Source organism: Serinus canaria, chromosome 7 (assembly GCF_022539315.1).
Source record: "Serinus canaria isolate serCan28SL12 chromosome 7, serCan2020, whole genome shotgun sequence".
Classification (NCBI taxonomy): Eukaryota; Metazoa; Chordata; class Aves; order Passeriformes; family Fringillidae; genus Serinus; species Serinus canaria.
The window spans coordinates 30,320,111-30,333,303 of NC_066321.1; the positions used below are offsets into that span (position 1 = coordinate 30,320,111).

General features: G+C 38.3%; 1 protein-coding gene across 2 annotated transcripts in view; it reads left to right on the forward strand.

The window, feature by feature from the left end:
• Positions 1–13,193, forward strand: part of COL5A2 (collagen type V alpha 2 chain) — a 98,114-nt gene that overhangs the window by 62,441 nt on the left and 22,480 nt on the right. For both annotated transcript variants that reach the window (XM_009088145.4, XM_018911732.3), the window contains exons 11-24: positions 224–277; positions 1,721–1,774; positions 2,537–2,590; positions 3,308–3,361; positions 4,403–4,447; positions 5,394–5,447; positions 6,220–6,264; positions 8,533–8,586; positions 10,281–10,379; positions 10,833–10,877; positions 10,972–11,070; positions 11,465–11,518; positions 12,035–12,142; positions 12,637–12,690. In XM_009088145.4, coding sequence (XP_009086393.1) covers positions 224–277; positions 1,721–1,774; positions 2,537–2,590; positions 3,308–3,361; positions 4,403–4,447; positions 5,394–5,447; positions 6,220–6,264; positions 8,533–8,586; positions 10,281–10,379; positions 10,833–10,877; positions 10,972–11,070; positions 11,465–11,518; positions 12,035–12,142; positions 12,637–12,690 — 873 coding nt within the window. The remainder of the gene's footprint in view (positions 1–223; positions 278–1,720; positions 1,775–2,536; positions 2,591–3,307; positions 3,362–4,402; positions 4,448–5,393; positions 5,448–6,219; positions 6,265–8,532; positions 8,587–10,280; positions 10,380–10,832; positions 10,878–10,971; positions 11,071–11,464; positions 11,519–12,034; positions 12,143–12,636; positions 12,691–13,193) is intronic.

Consider the following 13,193-nt stretch of genomic DNA (forward strand, 5'->3'; position numbering starts at 1 on the left):
TTAATGTTTTAGGGTTTTTTTTCCCTAAAGAATCCATCCTCTATTTTTTTATAATACAATGCAGGTTTTCTAGGGTCAGGATTGTTAGAAGGAGCACCACAAAACTGAGCAAATGTGCATAAAATCTTCCTTTTTCTACATCTGTTTTTGTAAAACCAGACTTTAAAATGGAGTAAATAGATACTTAAGTGATGGCTAAACTGACTATATATTAATTTCTTAGGGGCCAGTTGGTTCTCGTGGACCAGAGGGACCTCCCGGCAAACCTGGTGAAGATGTAAGTTTGTTATTCTTTGTATCTTGTTTTATTTTTAATAAAACAAACATTGGCCTCTGTGAGGCAGTGACTAACCAGCAGATGTGCCTGTTCTAACTACTATTGTCTGCTTTCCTTTGTAATTGTACTCCTCATTAAATCCAGCATCTCAACTGTGAATCTTGGCAACCGTTTCCCAACCCCTCCTTTCTTTTTCTTACATGTCATCATCATCCCTAAAGTCTAGCACCGTCTCTACTTCTTGCCGCAGGAAGTTCTTAACTGAGATAATCTTTCTTGAAATCAAACTTAAAAATAAATCATAGGGAGTCACTTGGAAGATCTCCTCTCTTTTGGGTTTGCATGTTAGGTTGGAAGAGCTTTAATGGCAGCACACTTGTGTCTGGATAAGCTTTTAGTATTTAATTTATTTTAAAAATGATAATTGATTATGTTCCTAACTGTTTTTTTTCCTTATTCATGCATGCATACATATATATGTAAAATGTATGTTTTATATATATTATATGGGTGTATATGTACTGCTCAACAACAGCCCAAGATCTTACTAGTGGGTGTATATTAGCTGTTTGCAAATCACACTAAATCCATCTGAACTGAAGTTATAACTTGGAAATTAGTTAGAAAACTGCAGATGCCATTTTAATATAGAAATTAATTGTGTAACAGCTATGTTCCCATTCAATTGTACAAGGATTTTTAAGAATCCTTGGCAACAGTTAACTCTCAGTGCAGGGAAGTCAAATCTTGACACTGCTCTAAGAACCCCATTTCCTTTGTGCGGGTATCTTTAATTGTATCTGTGGAGCCCTTGCCTTCCTTCTGAATGAAACTATTCTCTGAAGCCTATCATATTCCTTTATCCTGGTGTCCTGGGTTTATTTGAACTGACTGGTGCATGTAAAAGAATATTTGGCTTTGAAGAGCTTTGATTCATCTTCAAAAGATACTTGTTGGTTTCACCATATTGTTTTTCCTATCACGATACACAGAAAATAGTCAGTGTCCTAGAATGAAATGATACATGTATTAAAACATTTAAACAGAAGGAGAGTCACAAGCTGCAATGCAGGTAGTTTTAAATTACTGTTCCAGTGGGAAATAACAGCAATTTGATGCTCTGTGTGAAGATGACAGAAGGTTGACTCATTAATTCCCAGGAAAAGCAGGTGACTGTACCATCTCCTGATGACGGGGATACACTGTGGGCTCAGCCTTAATTTTTCCCAGGTCTTGGTTAAAAACCCTTTGTGAGTTAATGTGTCTAATGCACATTTGCTAGGCATATATGCAGTTGATTTATTTTACTGACATTGTTACAGCAAGAGAGGATGCATAATACTGATGTGAATGTCCTCATTTGTTTGAGTGGAAGAATGATATAAAAAGTCCATTTTCAAATCTCATATTTTAATGTGTTCCTTCTCTTTTCTCTTCCCTTAGGGTGAACCTGGCAGACCAGGACAAGCCGGTGAGCCTGGATTTCCAGGATCTCCAGTAAGAGCATGATTATTTAAATTTTAGCAAAATAACCATATGTCATCATATGACACTGGTTCCTTATTGCTTCATACTGATGTGACTGATCAGTATTGCTTTTAATTATGAGCACAAATTCTGCCATTGAGGATCTGAAGTCCCTGTCTTAGCTCACTCCTAGGCTCCGGGTTGGTGTTTGCTTTGTTGCTGGGAGGATAACTGTCGTTACCTGAGATTTCAGTTCTAAATTCATATTGCCAATATTCTGACACAAGGCACTTCTGTTTGCCTTTCCAGAGAAACTTGGTAGGAAGCTAAGTGCAATAGAGCTTTGGTTTAGTTACTAAATGTGTTTTGGTAGCAGTTGTTTACCATGTTCCTGGACTGACATATTCTGAAAGAACAGCTACAGTTTGCAGGTCTGAATTTCTAGTTAATTTTAAATGTTTGCTCTGAATTTTGATCTCAGCTTAATTAATGTTTGTCCATATTAACACTCAAAACTTGACTTGCTACTCATCTTATTATGTTACTTTTGCTGAAATTTGAATTTTAATCACACAACAATATGTATGATAAAGCTTTTAATGCCAGTGGAAATGTGTGTAATGCTGAAAATAACTTCAAGGCTTGTATCATCTGTGAGCTGCTCAAATGCTGTTCCTCATATGAGGAAGGTGAAGGAGTGTCAGCAATGTTAGTATTTCTGCTGCCCTTATCCCCATTAGTTTATCTGCAGAATCAGGATTATATTTGTTCTTTTTTCTTTTTCCTACCTAGGGCCCTCGAGGCTTTCCTGGTGCTCCTGGTCTCCCAGGTCTCAAGGGTCACCGGGTAAGAGACAAGGTTTTCCCTCTAATATAGATGATATTTCCTGGCAGTTTCAGAATGAAGATTTTTCTTTGTATCTGTGCAGAATTTGCCTACTCTACAGATGAGGCAGCTGTAGCAGAAATACTGGCATTTGGGAGAGGGGGCCTTGCAGGAAATCAGTGCTAGTCCCTTTTAAGCTGACCCTTGTGTTACATGCTCCAGTGCCTTTTTACTCTATTTCAAATGTTCTGGGAATCTGGAAGGAGCTTTCATGAGCTCTGCCAAGCTTCAGGAGGTGCAAACCTGACAGTTCTCTCACTTTGCTGGCAAGTTTTGCATTAGGGTGGGGAACTTGAGAGGTGGATATGTTTGCAACATGGAGAAATTACAAATTACAAAGTTTTCTGGCCAGAATTTTACTGCAGGGAGGAATAAATTGGTTTCCTATGGCTCAGAGCCTCCTCCATGTTGTTTTAGGATTTTTTAAAAAACTTTTTTGTTTTAGAAAGGAAACCAAATCCAGGGAAATGTACCTTGTACAAATGGTTTCCATTTAGGAAATGTTTAAAAACTTTATTCCATCTGTTTTTTTCTTCTTTATTTTTTTATTTTCTTACTCTTACCACCTCAGATCAATTCTTAATACTTTAATATCAAGTTACTTTAACAATAATAGTGGGACTGCTCTCTGTGTGTACATATATAAACACAATTTCTTTGTATTTTTATAACTTACAGGGATTGAAAGGACTTGATGGTCCAAAAGGTGAAATTGGAGCTGCTGGAGCAAAGGTATTTTTATGGCCAAAACAAATAAATGATTAAGCATGTTTTGTGTAATACCAAAATCCTGAAAGGCAGGAGATCTTTTGAACAGAGCTCTGTACCCTCTCTGACCTTTATATGGGGGATAGAATTCAAAGTTGCCATTCCCAGCTGCAGCTGGGGCTGCTTTAGGCCTGTGAGGGATCTCTGGGTGAGCTGAGTGCTCCATCTGTGACATGTATGGAACACTGAGGAGCAGAGTCTGTTAACAAAGGACCCGTGCACATCTCACAGTTCTCCACCTGGACAGCTCATGGTTCCTGTTGGCTCTATGGGACCAAGTTGAACATTTTTTAATATATTCAAATAAAACAATGCATAACTAAAACCTGACTCTCCTCTTTTAAATTGTGATAGATTGGCTTAAAAGAAACAGGCATTGGAGAGGGGATGTACTGTAATCAAACAGACTATTTTATTAGTTTATTCTCAGAATTTTTGATCTCCATTGGCTCTGCACCACTCCTAAAACTTCAGATCAAAGCAGTGGTAACACAGGATAGCCAGCTGGAGCCAGTTCCTTTCAAGATAGGTTAAAAGATGTATTAAAAGAGAAGAGAATGCTTTTTTCAGGCGTTTCCACTTTCATCAGTGCTGATGCTGAAACATTTTTGGCCTGGCATAGCTGACAATTGAATGTGGGAGAGAACTATTACTTTAGATTAAAAACATAGTAAATGAAGTGCATCTTCCAAAATCTAAATTTAAATGTGAGATAAGTGGTTAAGGAGACTTTCTGTAAGAAAATATTTCTTTCCCAAGATTTCCTACCACTTTCTGTAGCAGCAACAACAAGCAGCAGTCTTGGCAGAGAGCACACAAACACTGGGAACACATAAACTTGGCATTTTCATCAGAGTGGGGAGCAGTGTCCTTGCCAGGTGTGATGCACTCAGCTCCCTGTGCAAATCTTCCCCTGAGCTCCAACATAAGCACAGAGGACTGGGCTGAGATGTGACTCCATTTTCCTTTCACCCATTTCTCTAATCATTTCATTTCTTTTCCTAGGGAGAGTCCGGACCGACCGGAGCCATGGGTCCAACAGGTCCCCTAGTGAGTGTCACATGCTCTGGGTGCTGCAGAAGTGATTGTTAACTCTGCTGCTAGTGGGAATTGCAGGGCTTTGGCATCTGCATTTGAGCTCCTGGAGCTGAACTTTTCCTTCATGAAGGGAACTGGTACTCTGGCAGAGAGTTTGGTCTACTGTAAGCTGTTCTTCCCCTCCATTCACATACATAGGTAATAATGATATATCAGAAGGCTCAGCAGAGATTTGGCTGTAGGTGTGGTGATGCTTTCCCAACTCTTGTAAGTGTATGGTGATAGATTTTTCTTTTTTACATGTTGATGCCTCATATGGAGTGATTTCAACATGAGAAATACTGGCCTGGGTGGTCTGAGGTAGAACTGGAGTAATTTAGATCAGGAATGAACTGGCTGGGAAAACCAAAGGACAGAGGGGTTTAGAGGTTACAGTGAGGATAAGTATGCATGACCTGGAAGTGAAATGGAGAAACATTTTTTTAGAATAATTTTCATTCACATGTGGTTTTGGACATCTGAATATGCATGAGTAGTGTTACATGACAAAAATTGACTCTCAGCAGTGCTCCTGGAAGTAAAGCCTCTTTCTGATATCAGATAATGGCATCTCTCTGTGAAGCACTATGTTGGGTGTAAAATGTAATATTCCTGAAGTGGAATCTAATTTTGAATGAGATTTAGTGAAAGAAGTTGCATTATTGTCGCTCGTAAGTATATAAAGAATTCATTTTAATGTGTTTGAAACTGGAAATACTGTTGGAATGGAAAAACAGAAATTACAGTTTATTAAATTTCCACTGGGCAAGCCTGTGAAGCTGTAAGGATTTTTATGAGCTGCTACTTCTTCTCTGCTATAGGACAAGATAAGTTACTCCTGCAGGGTGAAAAAAACAACCCTTTTTTTACTCTGACATGATGACCTCCTGCATAATGCACTTTTTGTTCTTTCTTCAAGGGACCTAGGGGAATGCCAGGAGAGAGAGGACGAATTGGACCACAGGGTGCCCCTGTAAGCAGAATCTTCCTTCTCTCTTGTAATTTCTCTCCTGTTTACTGAAATTTAAATTCCTGACCCTGAAAGTATTAGTTCATGTGACTTGCTAGTCACTTATGTCGTGTGTCCTGCTATGGGGCTGAACAGTTCTGTGGGGTGACATCTCTACTATAAATTTTAAAAGTTAAAAACAGTTTTAAAATGAGAGTGGTAACTATATGGTAATTTCTCATAGCAGAGCTGCCCATGAGTCCAAACACCCTCACAGCATGATTTTCTGGGATATTAAAAATGTCTTCTATGTTTCTGTTGGATTTTTTGTGAGAGATTCTTTTCAGCAAAAATTACTGAACAGGAAATGTTTCAGTCTTTTCTGGAAAAAGGTTTAAAATGAACATTAAGATGAAGTCTTTAAATTCAGATTTTAATTTAGATGAAATCTAAAAATTTAATTTCAGATAATAAGGCTGTCTTCTTAAAAATATTTTTCAAGTATTGTTTTTCTGGCATTTCTCCCCATGACTTTTATATGATCCACTTGTGTCATGTGCCCCATACAATGACACTCTCAAAATATTGTCCTTTCTGAAAATAGAGAAATCCATTAACTGAAATGGGAGCATAATTCTTCCAGAAGTTTCCCATGCCAGTGTTTGGAGAAATGTGCAATCCATCATTATTTCAGTCACCTTAGTATATATAGTTTTATCACAAATGCTGACAATAAATAATTAAAAAATATGTAGAGTTCTTACAAATATCCTGTGTTTTCTATTTTCCTGTCTAGGGTGGACGTGGCCAGCATGGTATGCCTGGGAAGCCAGGCCCAATGGTAAGTGATTGGTTCTCAACCACTAGCTTTTTCACTCTATATTTCCACTTGCCTTTTGACACTACCAAAAAAAAAAGAAAGAAGGTTGGCAGTTGCTGGTATCAGTTAAGTGCATCTGGAATTAATTATCTGAGAATGATTCCTTATTCTACTCATTTTCATTTTAGTGCTGCCCTCTGCAAAGTTTTCCTCTGCAGTTTATTTCATCTAAAGGTTTTGATTTGCAGAGCAGTTGGCCATAGCCTCCCCTGGGGAGGTGATGCTCTGCTGCTCTTGTGGAGCCCATATGGGGGGCGGGAAAGGGCATGTGCTGCAATCTGAAGCAGTTCAGAATTGCATGTTATCTTCCTTCACTTGCAAAGCTGGCACATGAGGCTTCTTGTCAGCAAGAAGAAAGACACTCACTGATAGCACAACTTGCTCCCTGCAATTGTTCCATTACCAGATGTGTAAAAGGGCCTTTTAATTAGGGACAGTCACTTTTTGAACTGTAGAACTGAGGCCTGTGTCTGAATGCCTGCCAAGCTGAGAAAGCCTGGCTTGCAGGGCTGTTGAAGTTCTCCCACCATGGCAGCAGGGCTGCAAAGGAGGACATGGCTGTTTACCCTCAGACTGGCAGTGTAGCAATGCTGGTTTTGATCCTTCAGTCCAATCTCTCTGCATTTGCAAAATACATTTGTGTGAATTCACATCAGTCAGGGCTGTTTCTCACATACAATTAATTTTGTGTTGCTTTTGCATGTGAAAACTGGTGATGGTTTTGTACTATTTGTGCAAGGCCAAGTTCCACTTCAAAAATGGGGTATTTATGTTTGCTTTTTTTCTGAAAGCATCACTTGTAGGATATAGGTAACAGCTTCTACCCATTGATGTAGTCAGCCTTTACCATTTTGTGATCAGCTTAGAAAAAACAAAAACCAACAACCAAAACAAACATCCCAAAAGCACTGCACAAAAAAAAAAAAGAAAACCTCAAGGCCCTAAACCACACCTGCTTGCAGTTAAAATTTTATTTTGTGCATATTTACTTGAAAAAATTCTGAGAAAAGTTCATTTACCTGTGTCATCTTAATGAACAGACTTTTATCAAACACTGCATTAAGAAATAATTAACTGTAATAGAAGATCAAAAGATGAGTGTAAGTGTCTAAAAGCTACAAAACTCAGTTATTAATGTATTGTGAAGGAAAGGTAAGTTGTTAGGAGAAACTTTCAATTAAAAAAAAAATCAGTATTTAAAACAAACTATAAAGTTAAAAGAAGCTGGGTGGCAAGCTGTGAGGTTTTACATGAAGCTTGTAATTTTTCTTTGTCATAAAATGTGAGCTCAGCTTCACTGGACATGATAAGTGGTTGGCTAATATTTTTGGAAAATCCCATCAAGTGTCCCAAGGGAGATACTGGTCCTTAGTGCACGTGTTTCTCACTGGAGAAAGCAGTAATAAAATGTGCTGTTATTTGGGTCAGTGCAGTGGTACAGCTTAATCCTGGAACTCTTCCTGCAGCAAGAGAGAGATTTGGCAGACATTATTTGTGATCCAATAAACTGGGACATAGGTTTTCAAAAATATATTTGGTGAGCTGTTGCATCAGTTCTGTAGAAATCCAGTCAAGGTCACGGCAGAAATGTTGTCTGTAATTAATGCTCAGTGGGACAGATTGTTCTGATTAAGTTTGCCAGAAGAGCTTTACTACATAGAACATATTTTCTCAACATGAATCACATTTTACAAAAAGACAGAAAATCAGGAAAAGAGAGGAATTATCTGGGAGAGTGTTGCAGTGAATATTCATAACCACTGTGTGCTGCCCTCCCAAGCCTTTGGAATGCAGTAGAAAGTTCTCTTGAATGTCTTGTACAGCTCAAGAGACATTATGGAAATGGAAACGTCTTTGTCTCTCTAGCCCTTAAATTTTGATAAAAGGTCTGTGTTTTACAGCTTTCAAATTAATTTGCCTGTGAGTTTAGAAGTCTTAATTACCATAATTGTTGAATTGTGTGCATTGCAATTCAGCCATTAATATCTAAATCAAGAGCTGTAGCTTTGCTGAAGTCAGCAAACACATTATTAAAATATTGCACCATAATTCCATGAAATGTATATGTATCTCTTAAAAAACTGATATTTAGAGTTATTCTGGTTTTGTTATTAAATGTTTTATGACTAAAAAATACAGGTAATTCTAGAGCCACATTTACCCAGTGATGTGATACTAATCTGTGTGATCTAAACCATGGAATTACAGCTTTGTGTCTGTCTTTTCTAGGGACCACTTGGTATAACTGGATCTCCAGGTTTTCCTGGTATTCCTGGCATAAAGGTAAAAAAAGATCAAAGTGTCTTTTTAAAATATATGACAACCCACAACTAAAAATGTGTGCTAGACTGCACAGAGCTCAGGCTGATGTGTACAGATCCCAGGAGCTGCTGTGAAATCAGTCTTAAACAAGACCTTCAGACAGAAGATAAAACACAAAGCCAAATGAAGCAATTGCAATTCACCACTGTTAGGATACTTTGCTTTCCTTTTTGTTCATGTCAGGGGATGATTATAGGATGACTGCCCCACTGTGCTTCAGGAATCTTGTCCAGAATATTCAAAGAAATGCAAGATACATTGCTAGAAGTGAGGTTGTGAGGGCAAGTCAAAGACAATATTGGGACAGGACCTTCTATTGCTGAAACTTCTAGTTTTGGCCAAGAACACTTTTTGGGATGATCTAGACTGGTAAGGGGTTAATGCCTGAACCCCAACAGAGATGTGCAGCTCCTCACAACAGAGAAAATTGCGGGTACTACCTTGTGGCACTTCCCTCTCTTGCTTTGCAAGAAAGTGCTCTTTTATTTTTTCTTTTTTTTTTTCTTTTCCTTGAGGCCAATGTCTTCAGAGATAGAAAAGACAACTCAAACAGCTTCCTTATGCTACTTACACATGCCCAAATTCAGCTACTCTTCTTTGTCCCTTTACACTCCTAAAACATGATAAGAAATTGTTATACAAGAAAAAACTCTCAATTGGTCAGGTCGCCAAGATCAGCAGATGTTTTTGTGTCATTGTGAAGCTGGCAAGATTCATGACAGAGTTTGGAAATAAGTATTAATAACAGTATCAAGTAAATCATAGAGTCATAGAATAGCAAGTTACAAGGGGACCTCTAGGATCATCTGCTCCAACCTTTCTTGGAGAAAGCACAGTCTAGACAAGAGGAGTGTACAGTTAAATGATAGCCCTTGTGCTGCATGTGATAAAATGTTTTAGTATGGCTCAGCATGATTTTACCCAAGGAAATGTTTAAAAAAGCTGTCACGTGATGAATCACTTAGAACTTCTGAAAAGGAGAAGTTACCTTCCAGTTTGATCATCAGATGATGTAAAATTGTAAAATTGGAATAGTGGAACTCATAAAAGCTCAGCAGATTATACAACGAAGCTGTAGACTTGTTTTATGAAAATGTGATGTTAATAGCCATCAGTTCCAAAAGGCATATTTCCTATATAAAATTAAAATTCAAAGAAGATGCTGGGAGGAATTTTTTATCATCCAGTCTAATCTTTCAGAGATTTGATTTTTAATGTAGTTTCTGTAACAGTGAGTTCATCTGTGCTGTGCAAAAAAACCCCAAACAACAAACCAAAATGACCAATACCAGATGTGTTGCCTTGCTGTTAATGAAGGTAGAAAAAACTTGTAAAATTACAGACACATAGTGGGATTTTAGAGAGACAGGTCTGTTCTTGATCTTTCTTGGACTCCTGGATAGTGCTACTTATCTGCAAAGTTTCCTTGTGTTGAATACATTGAGAAAAAATCTTGTCTATACTTTTAATGTTCGCATTCACCTAGAAGTAATAGAAGCAAAATTAGGTGAGCAAAATTTCATTTTAAGGATAATAAACTATTGCAATCATGAATTGTTTTTCTGTTATAAGCTCAGTATTCCTCTTGAATTACTTTTTAATGCTGCATTTTAGAGCAAAATAATCTGAAGTTGTTTTCTCATGTGGAATCCTAGGGTGAAGCAGGTCCAACGGGTCCTCGAGGTCCTGAAGGTCCTCAAGGGCAAAGAGGTGAAACTGGTCCTCAGGGCCCAGCTGGATCACAAGGTCTTCCTGTAAGTACATTGAATTGAGCTCCTCAGTGCTCAGCTTGTGCCTGTTCACTTTTTAAGGGAGCTTTTAGTGCCTCACCTGACAAGAGAATTTTACTCAAATTACCTTCTTTCCCAAGGAAAAGAGGTCTCATTCATTTGTTTTTTGCTAATTTTATTGACAATAATTATTTGTTATTTATTACAAGTTGAAAAACTGAAAGTGGCACGATCTCAATACAGTCTCAATCCTTAAAGCAGTTTAAAACTTAAGCTTAAACATAAGATCTTCAGCATTAAAAATCACAATAACTTGCATGCTTCACTGCTCTTATTAGCATTTGCATACGTTGCTACATTTATTTTACAGCCTTTATTTTCTGGTCTTGTAAAGTGGATAAAATAACTATCTTCTGCTTTTGTCATTGATGCCCATCTCATTACAATAACTTTTAATGACTGGTACCTTATCTTTAGGGTGCTGAAGGGACAGATGGTTCCCCTGGTGCAAAGGGCCCTACTGTAAGTAATCACATTTCCTGTTGAAGAAATTGTCTAAGTCAATTTCTTTTATTTCCTTCTTTTGATTGTATTTCCTTGCTGTTTGTACTTGTAGGGATCTCCAGGCACTGGAGGCCCCCCTGGATTGTCAGGCCCCCCTGGTTCCCCAGGACCACAGGGCAGCACCGGCCCCCCAGGGATTCGAGGCCAGCCGGTAACGGGGTCTTTGTCCCTTTGGGAAATGTTGTGCCTGGCATGTGTCACTTCATGAAACTGAAGCAGGGATTAGCAGTGGGCTTCCTTTAAATTCAGCAGTAGCATACTCAGATCCTGTGAATCTGCTGTGTATCCAAAATATCACTACTTCTTTGAAAAAGAAGTGTGTCTTTATAAACCTGGGAAATGAGATTTATTTAAGTTTTTGTCTTGATAACATAGTAATAAACAAGCATAATAAGGGTAAAGACAAACATTATAAGCATCATTTTATACTGCCTACAGTTAGTGACTAAACTAGGAAATGTTTGTTTCATGGCATGATACAAAGTGATGAAGTGGTTTATGCAGACTTTTAACTTTACTGCTGCTGTTCATGTATTTGTTTTCAGGGAGACCCTGGTGTCCCAGGTTTCAAGGGAGAAGCAGGACCCAAAGGTGAACCTGTAAGTCTCCATATGCTTTCTAAGATGAAGCAGAAACACAAAGGCTTATAACCATGTAACTTTTGGGAGAAAACCAACTCTGCAGATTTTGAGTTTGTTTATCAACCACTCTTCAGCTTTTCTTTCTCACCAGTTAAATAATGATGTATTAACTGACAAAAATATAGAGGTGAAGTAATAGTTTCTTTACCACTGCCTCCTCCTTTGAAAATTTCTATTAATCTCACTGAATTTTGACTCCTTTGCAGCTTGACAAAATACAAGTTATTGTGGGTGATTATAAGAAGCAGTGTCCAGCCCAACTTCAGAATTACAGTTTATTAGCTTATAAACATTGTAAAAGAGAAAAGCAGATGCTGAAAAGCTGTTATTTTTAACTAATCCAAGACCTAACTATTTTCTTCTCCTTTATTTGGAAAAAATGTTTATAGTGTCCAGAAGACAGTCTGTTTCAATGTGCCTGAGAAATGGTGAGTTTAATGATGTTTTTTTAAAATAATGTTTTATTCTCACTAGGGCCCACAAGGTCCCCAGGGTCCCATTGGCCCCATAGGTGAAGAAGGGAAAAGAGGTCCTCGAGGTGATCCAGGGTCTGTAGGTCCACCGGGTCCTGTTGGAGAGAGGGTAAGAAATCTAGAGATGTCTTAAGAGATGCACTGCTAAGCTGAAAAACCTTTTGACCTATCCATGGGTCTTCTTACAGCTTGATTGTGCATGTAGTCAGACCCTATTTTCCTAGCAGTAGTTACTACTGTGTGTTATTTTTTCACGCTGGATGCTTTTCTGTGGAGACTCAGTGCCTAGGAGAGTATAGCAGGAGAAAGGATGGAGATAGGACAAGCTCATTGCAGACTTTTTCCTAGACCTGCACAACTGCTCCTCTTGGCTTTCAATGAGGCTGGTCACACAGAAGGAGCTGTCCAGCATGCATGAATGAGACACTGGTGTTTTTACCATTCTTAAGTCATAACCCCACCCTCCACTGCCCAAGTTAAAGTACTGAAGTAAGAAAATTGTAAGGAAATGAGCTGAATCTTCAATCCATAAATCTGGTCCTTCATTTGTAATAAGCTGTGCAAAAATTAAGATAATTGTCTCATATCTACTGCTTTTTCTAGGGTGCCCCTGGTAACCGTGGTTTCCCAGGTTCTGATGGCTTGCCTGGACCAAAGGTAAATTAAATTAAAGGGTCCATCTTGTATTGTGCAGTTTGTTAAATCTTCATACATCCAGACTTATAAAAAGGAAACAGGGCAAACAGGCAGATCCAATTTACAAATGCTAAAAGGGGCTCTGAAGGTTTTGAGACAAAAATTTTTTAGGAAAAGTCACTTTGATTTCCCATGATGTTCAACTTTGCTTGATGGTCCTTGGCTTAAAGCTCCCTTGTTTTGAAATGTGCACAATAAGGGATTGACCTGTTCTACTCCTGTATTGCTTTGTATTGCTTTGTAGGAGGGAGCTGTGTGAAAAATTACTTATTCTTAGTGTGTGGTGTGATTTTCTAGAGTTGTCCCTTAAAAAAAATGGGTTTATCTGGCTTTCCTAGCTGCTCTAACACTTCCAGGGAAGTGACTCACATATGCATTAGTCCAGTACTTCTGTAAATTCCTACCTTCTTGGTAAAAATACAGGGATTCTAAAATGCTCATATAAACTTGCTTTAAGGAAGAGA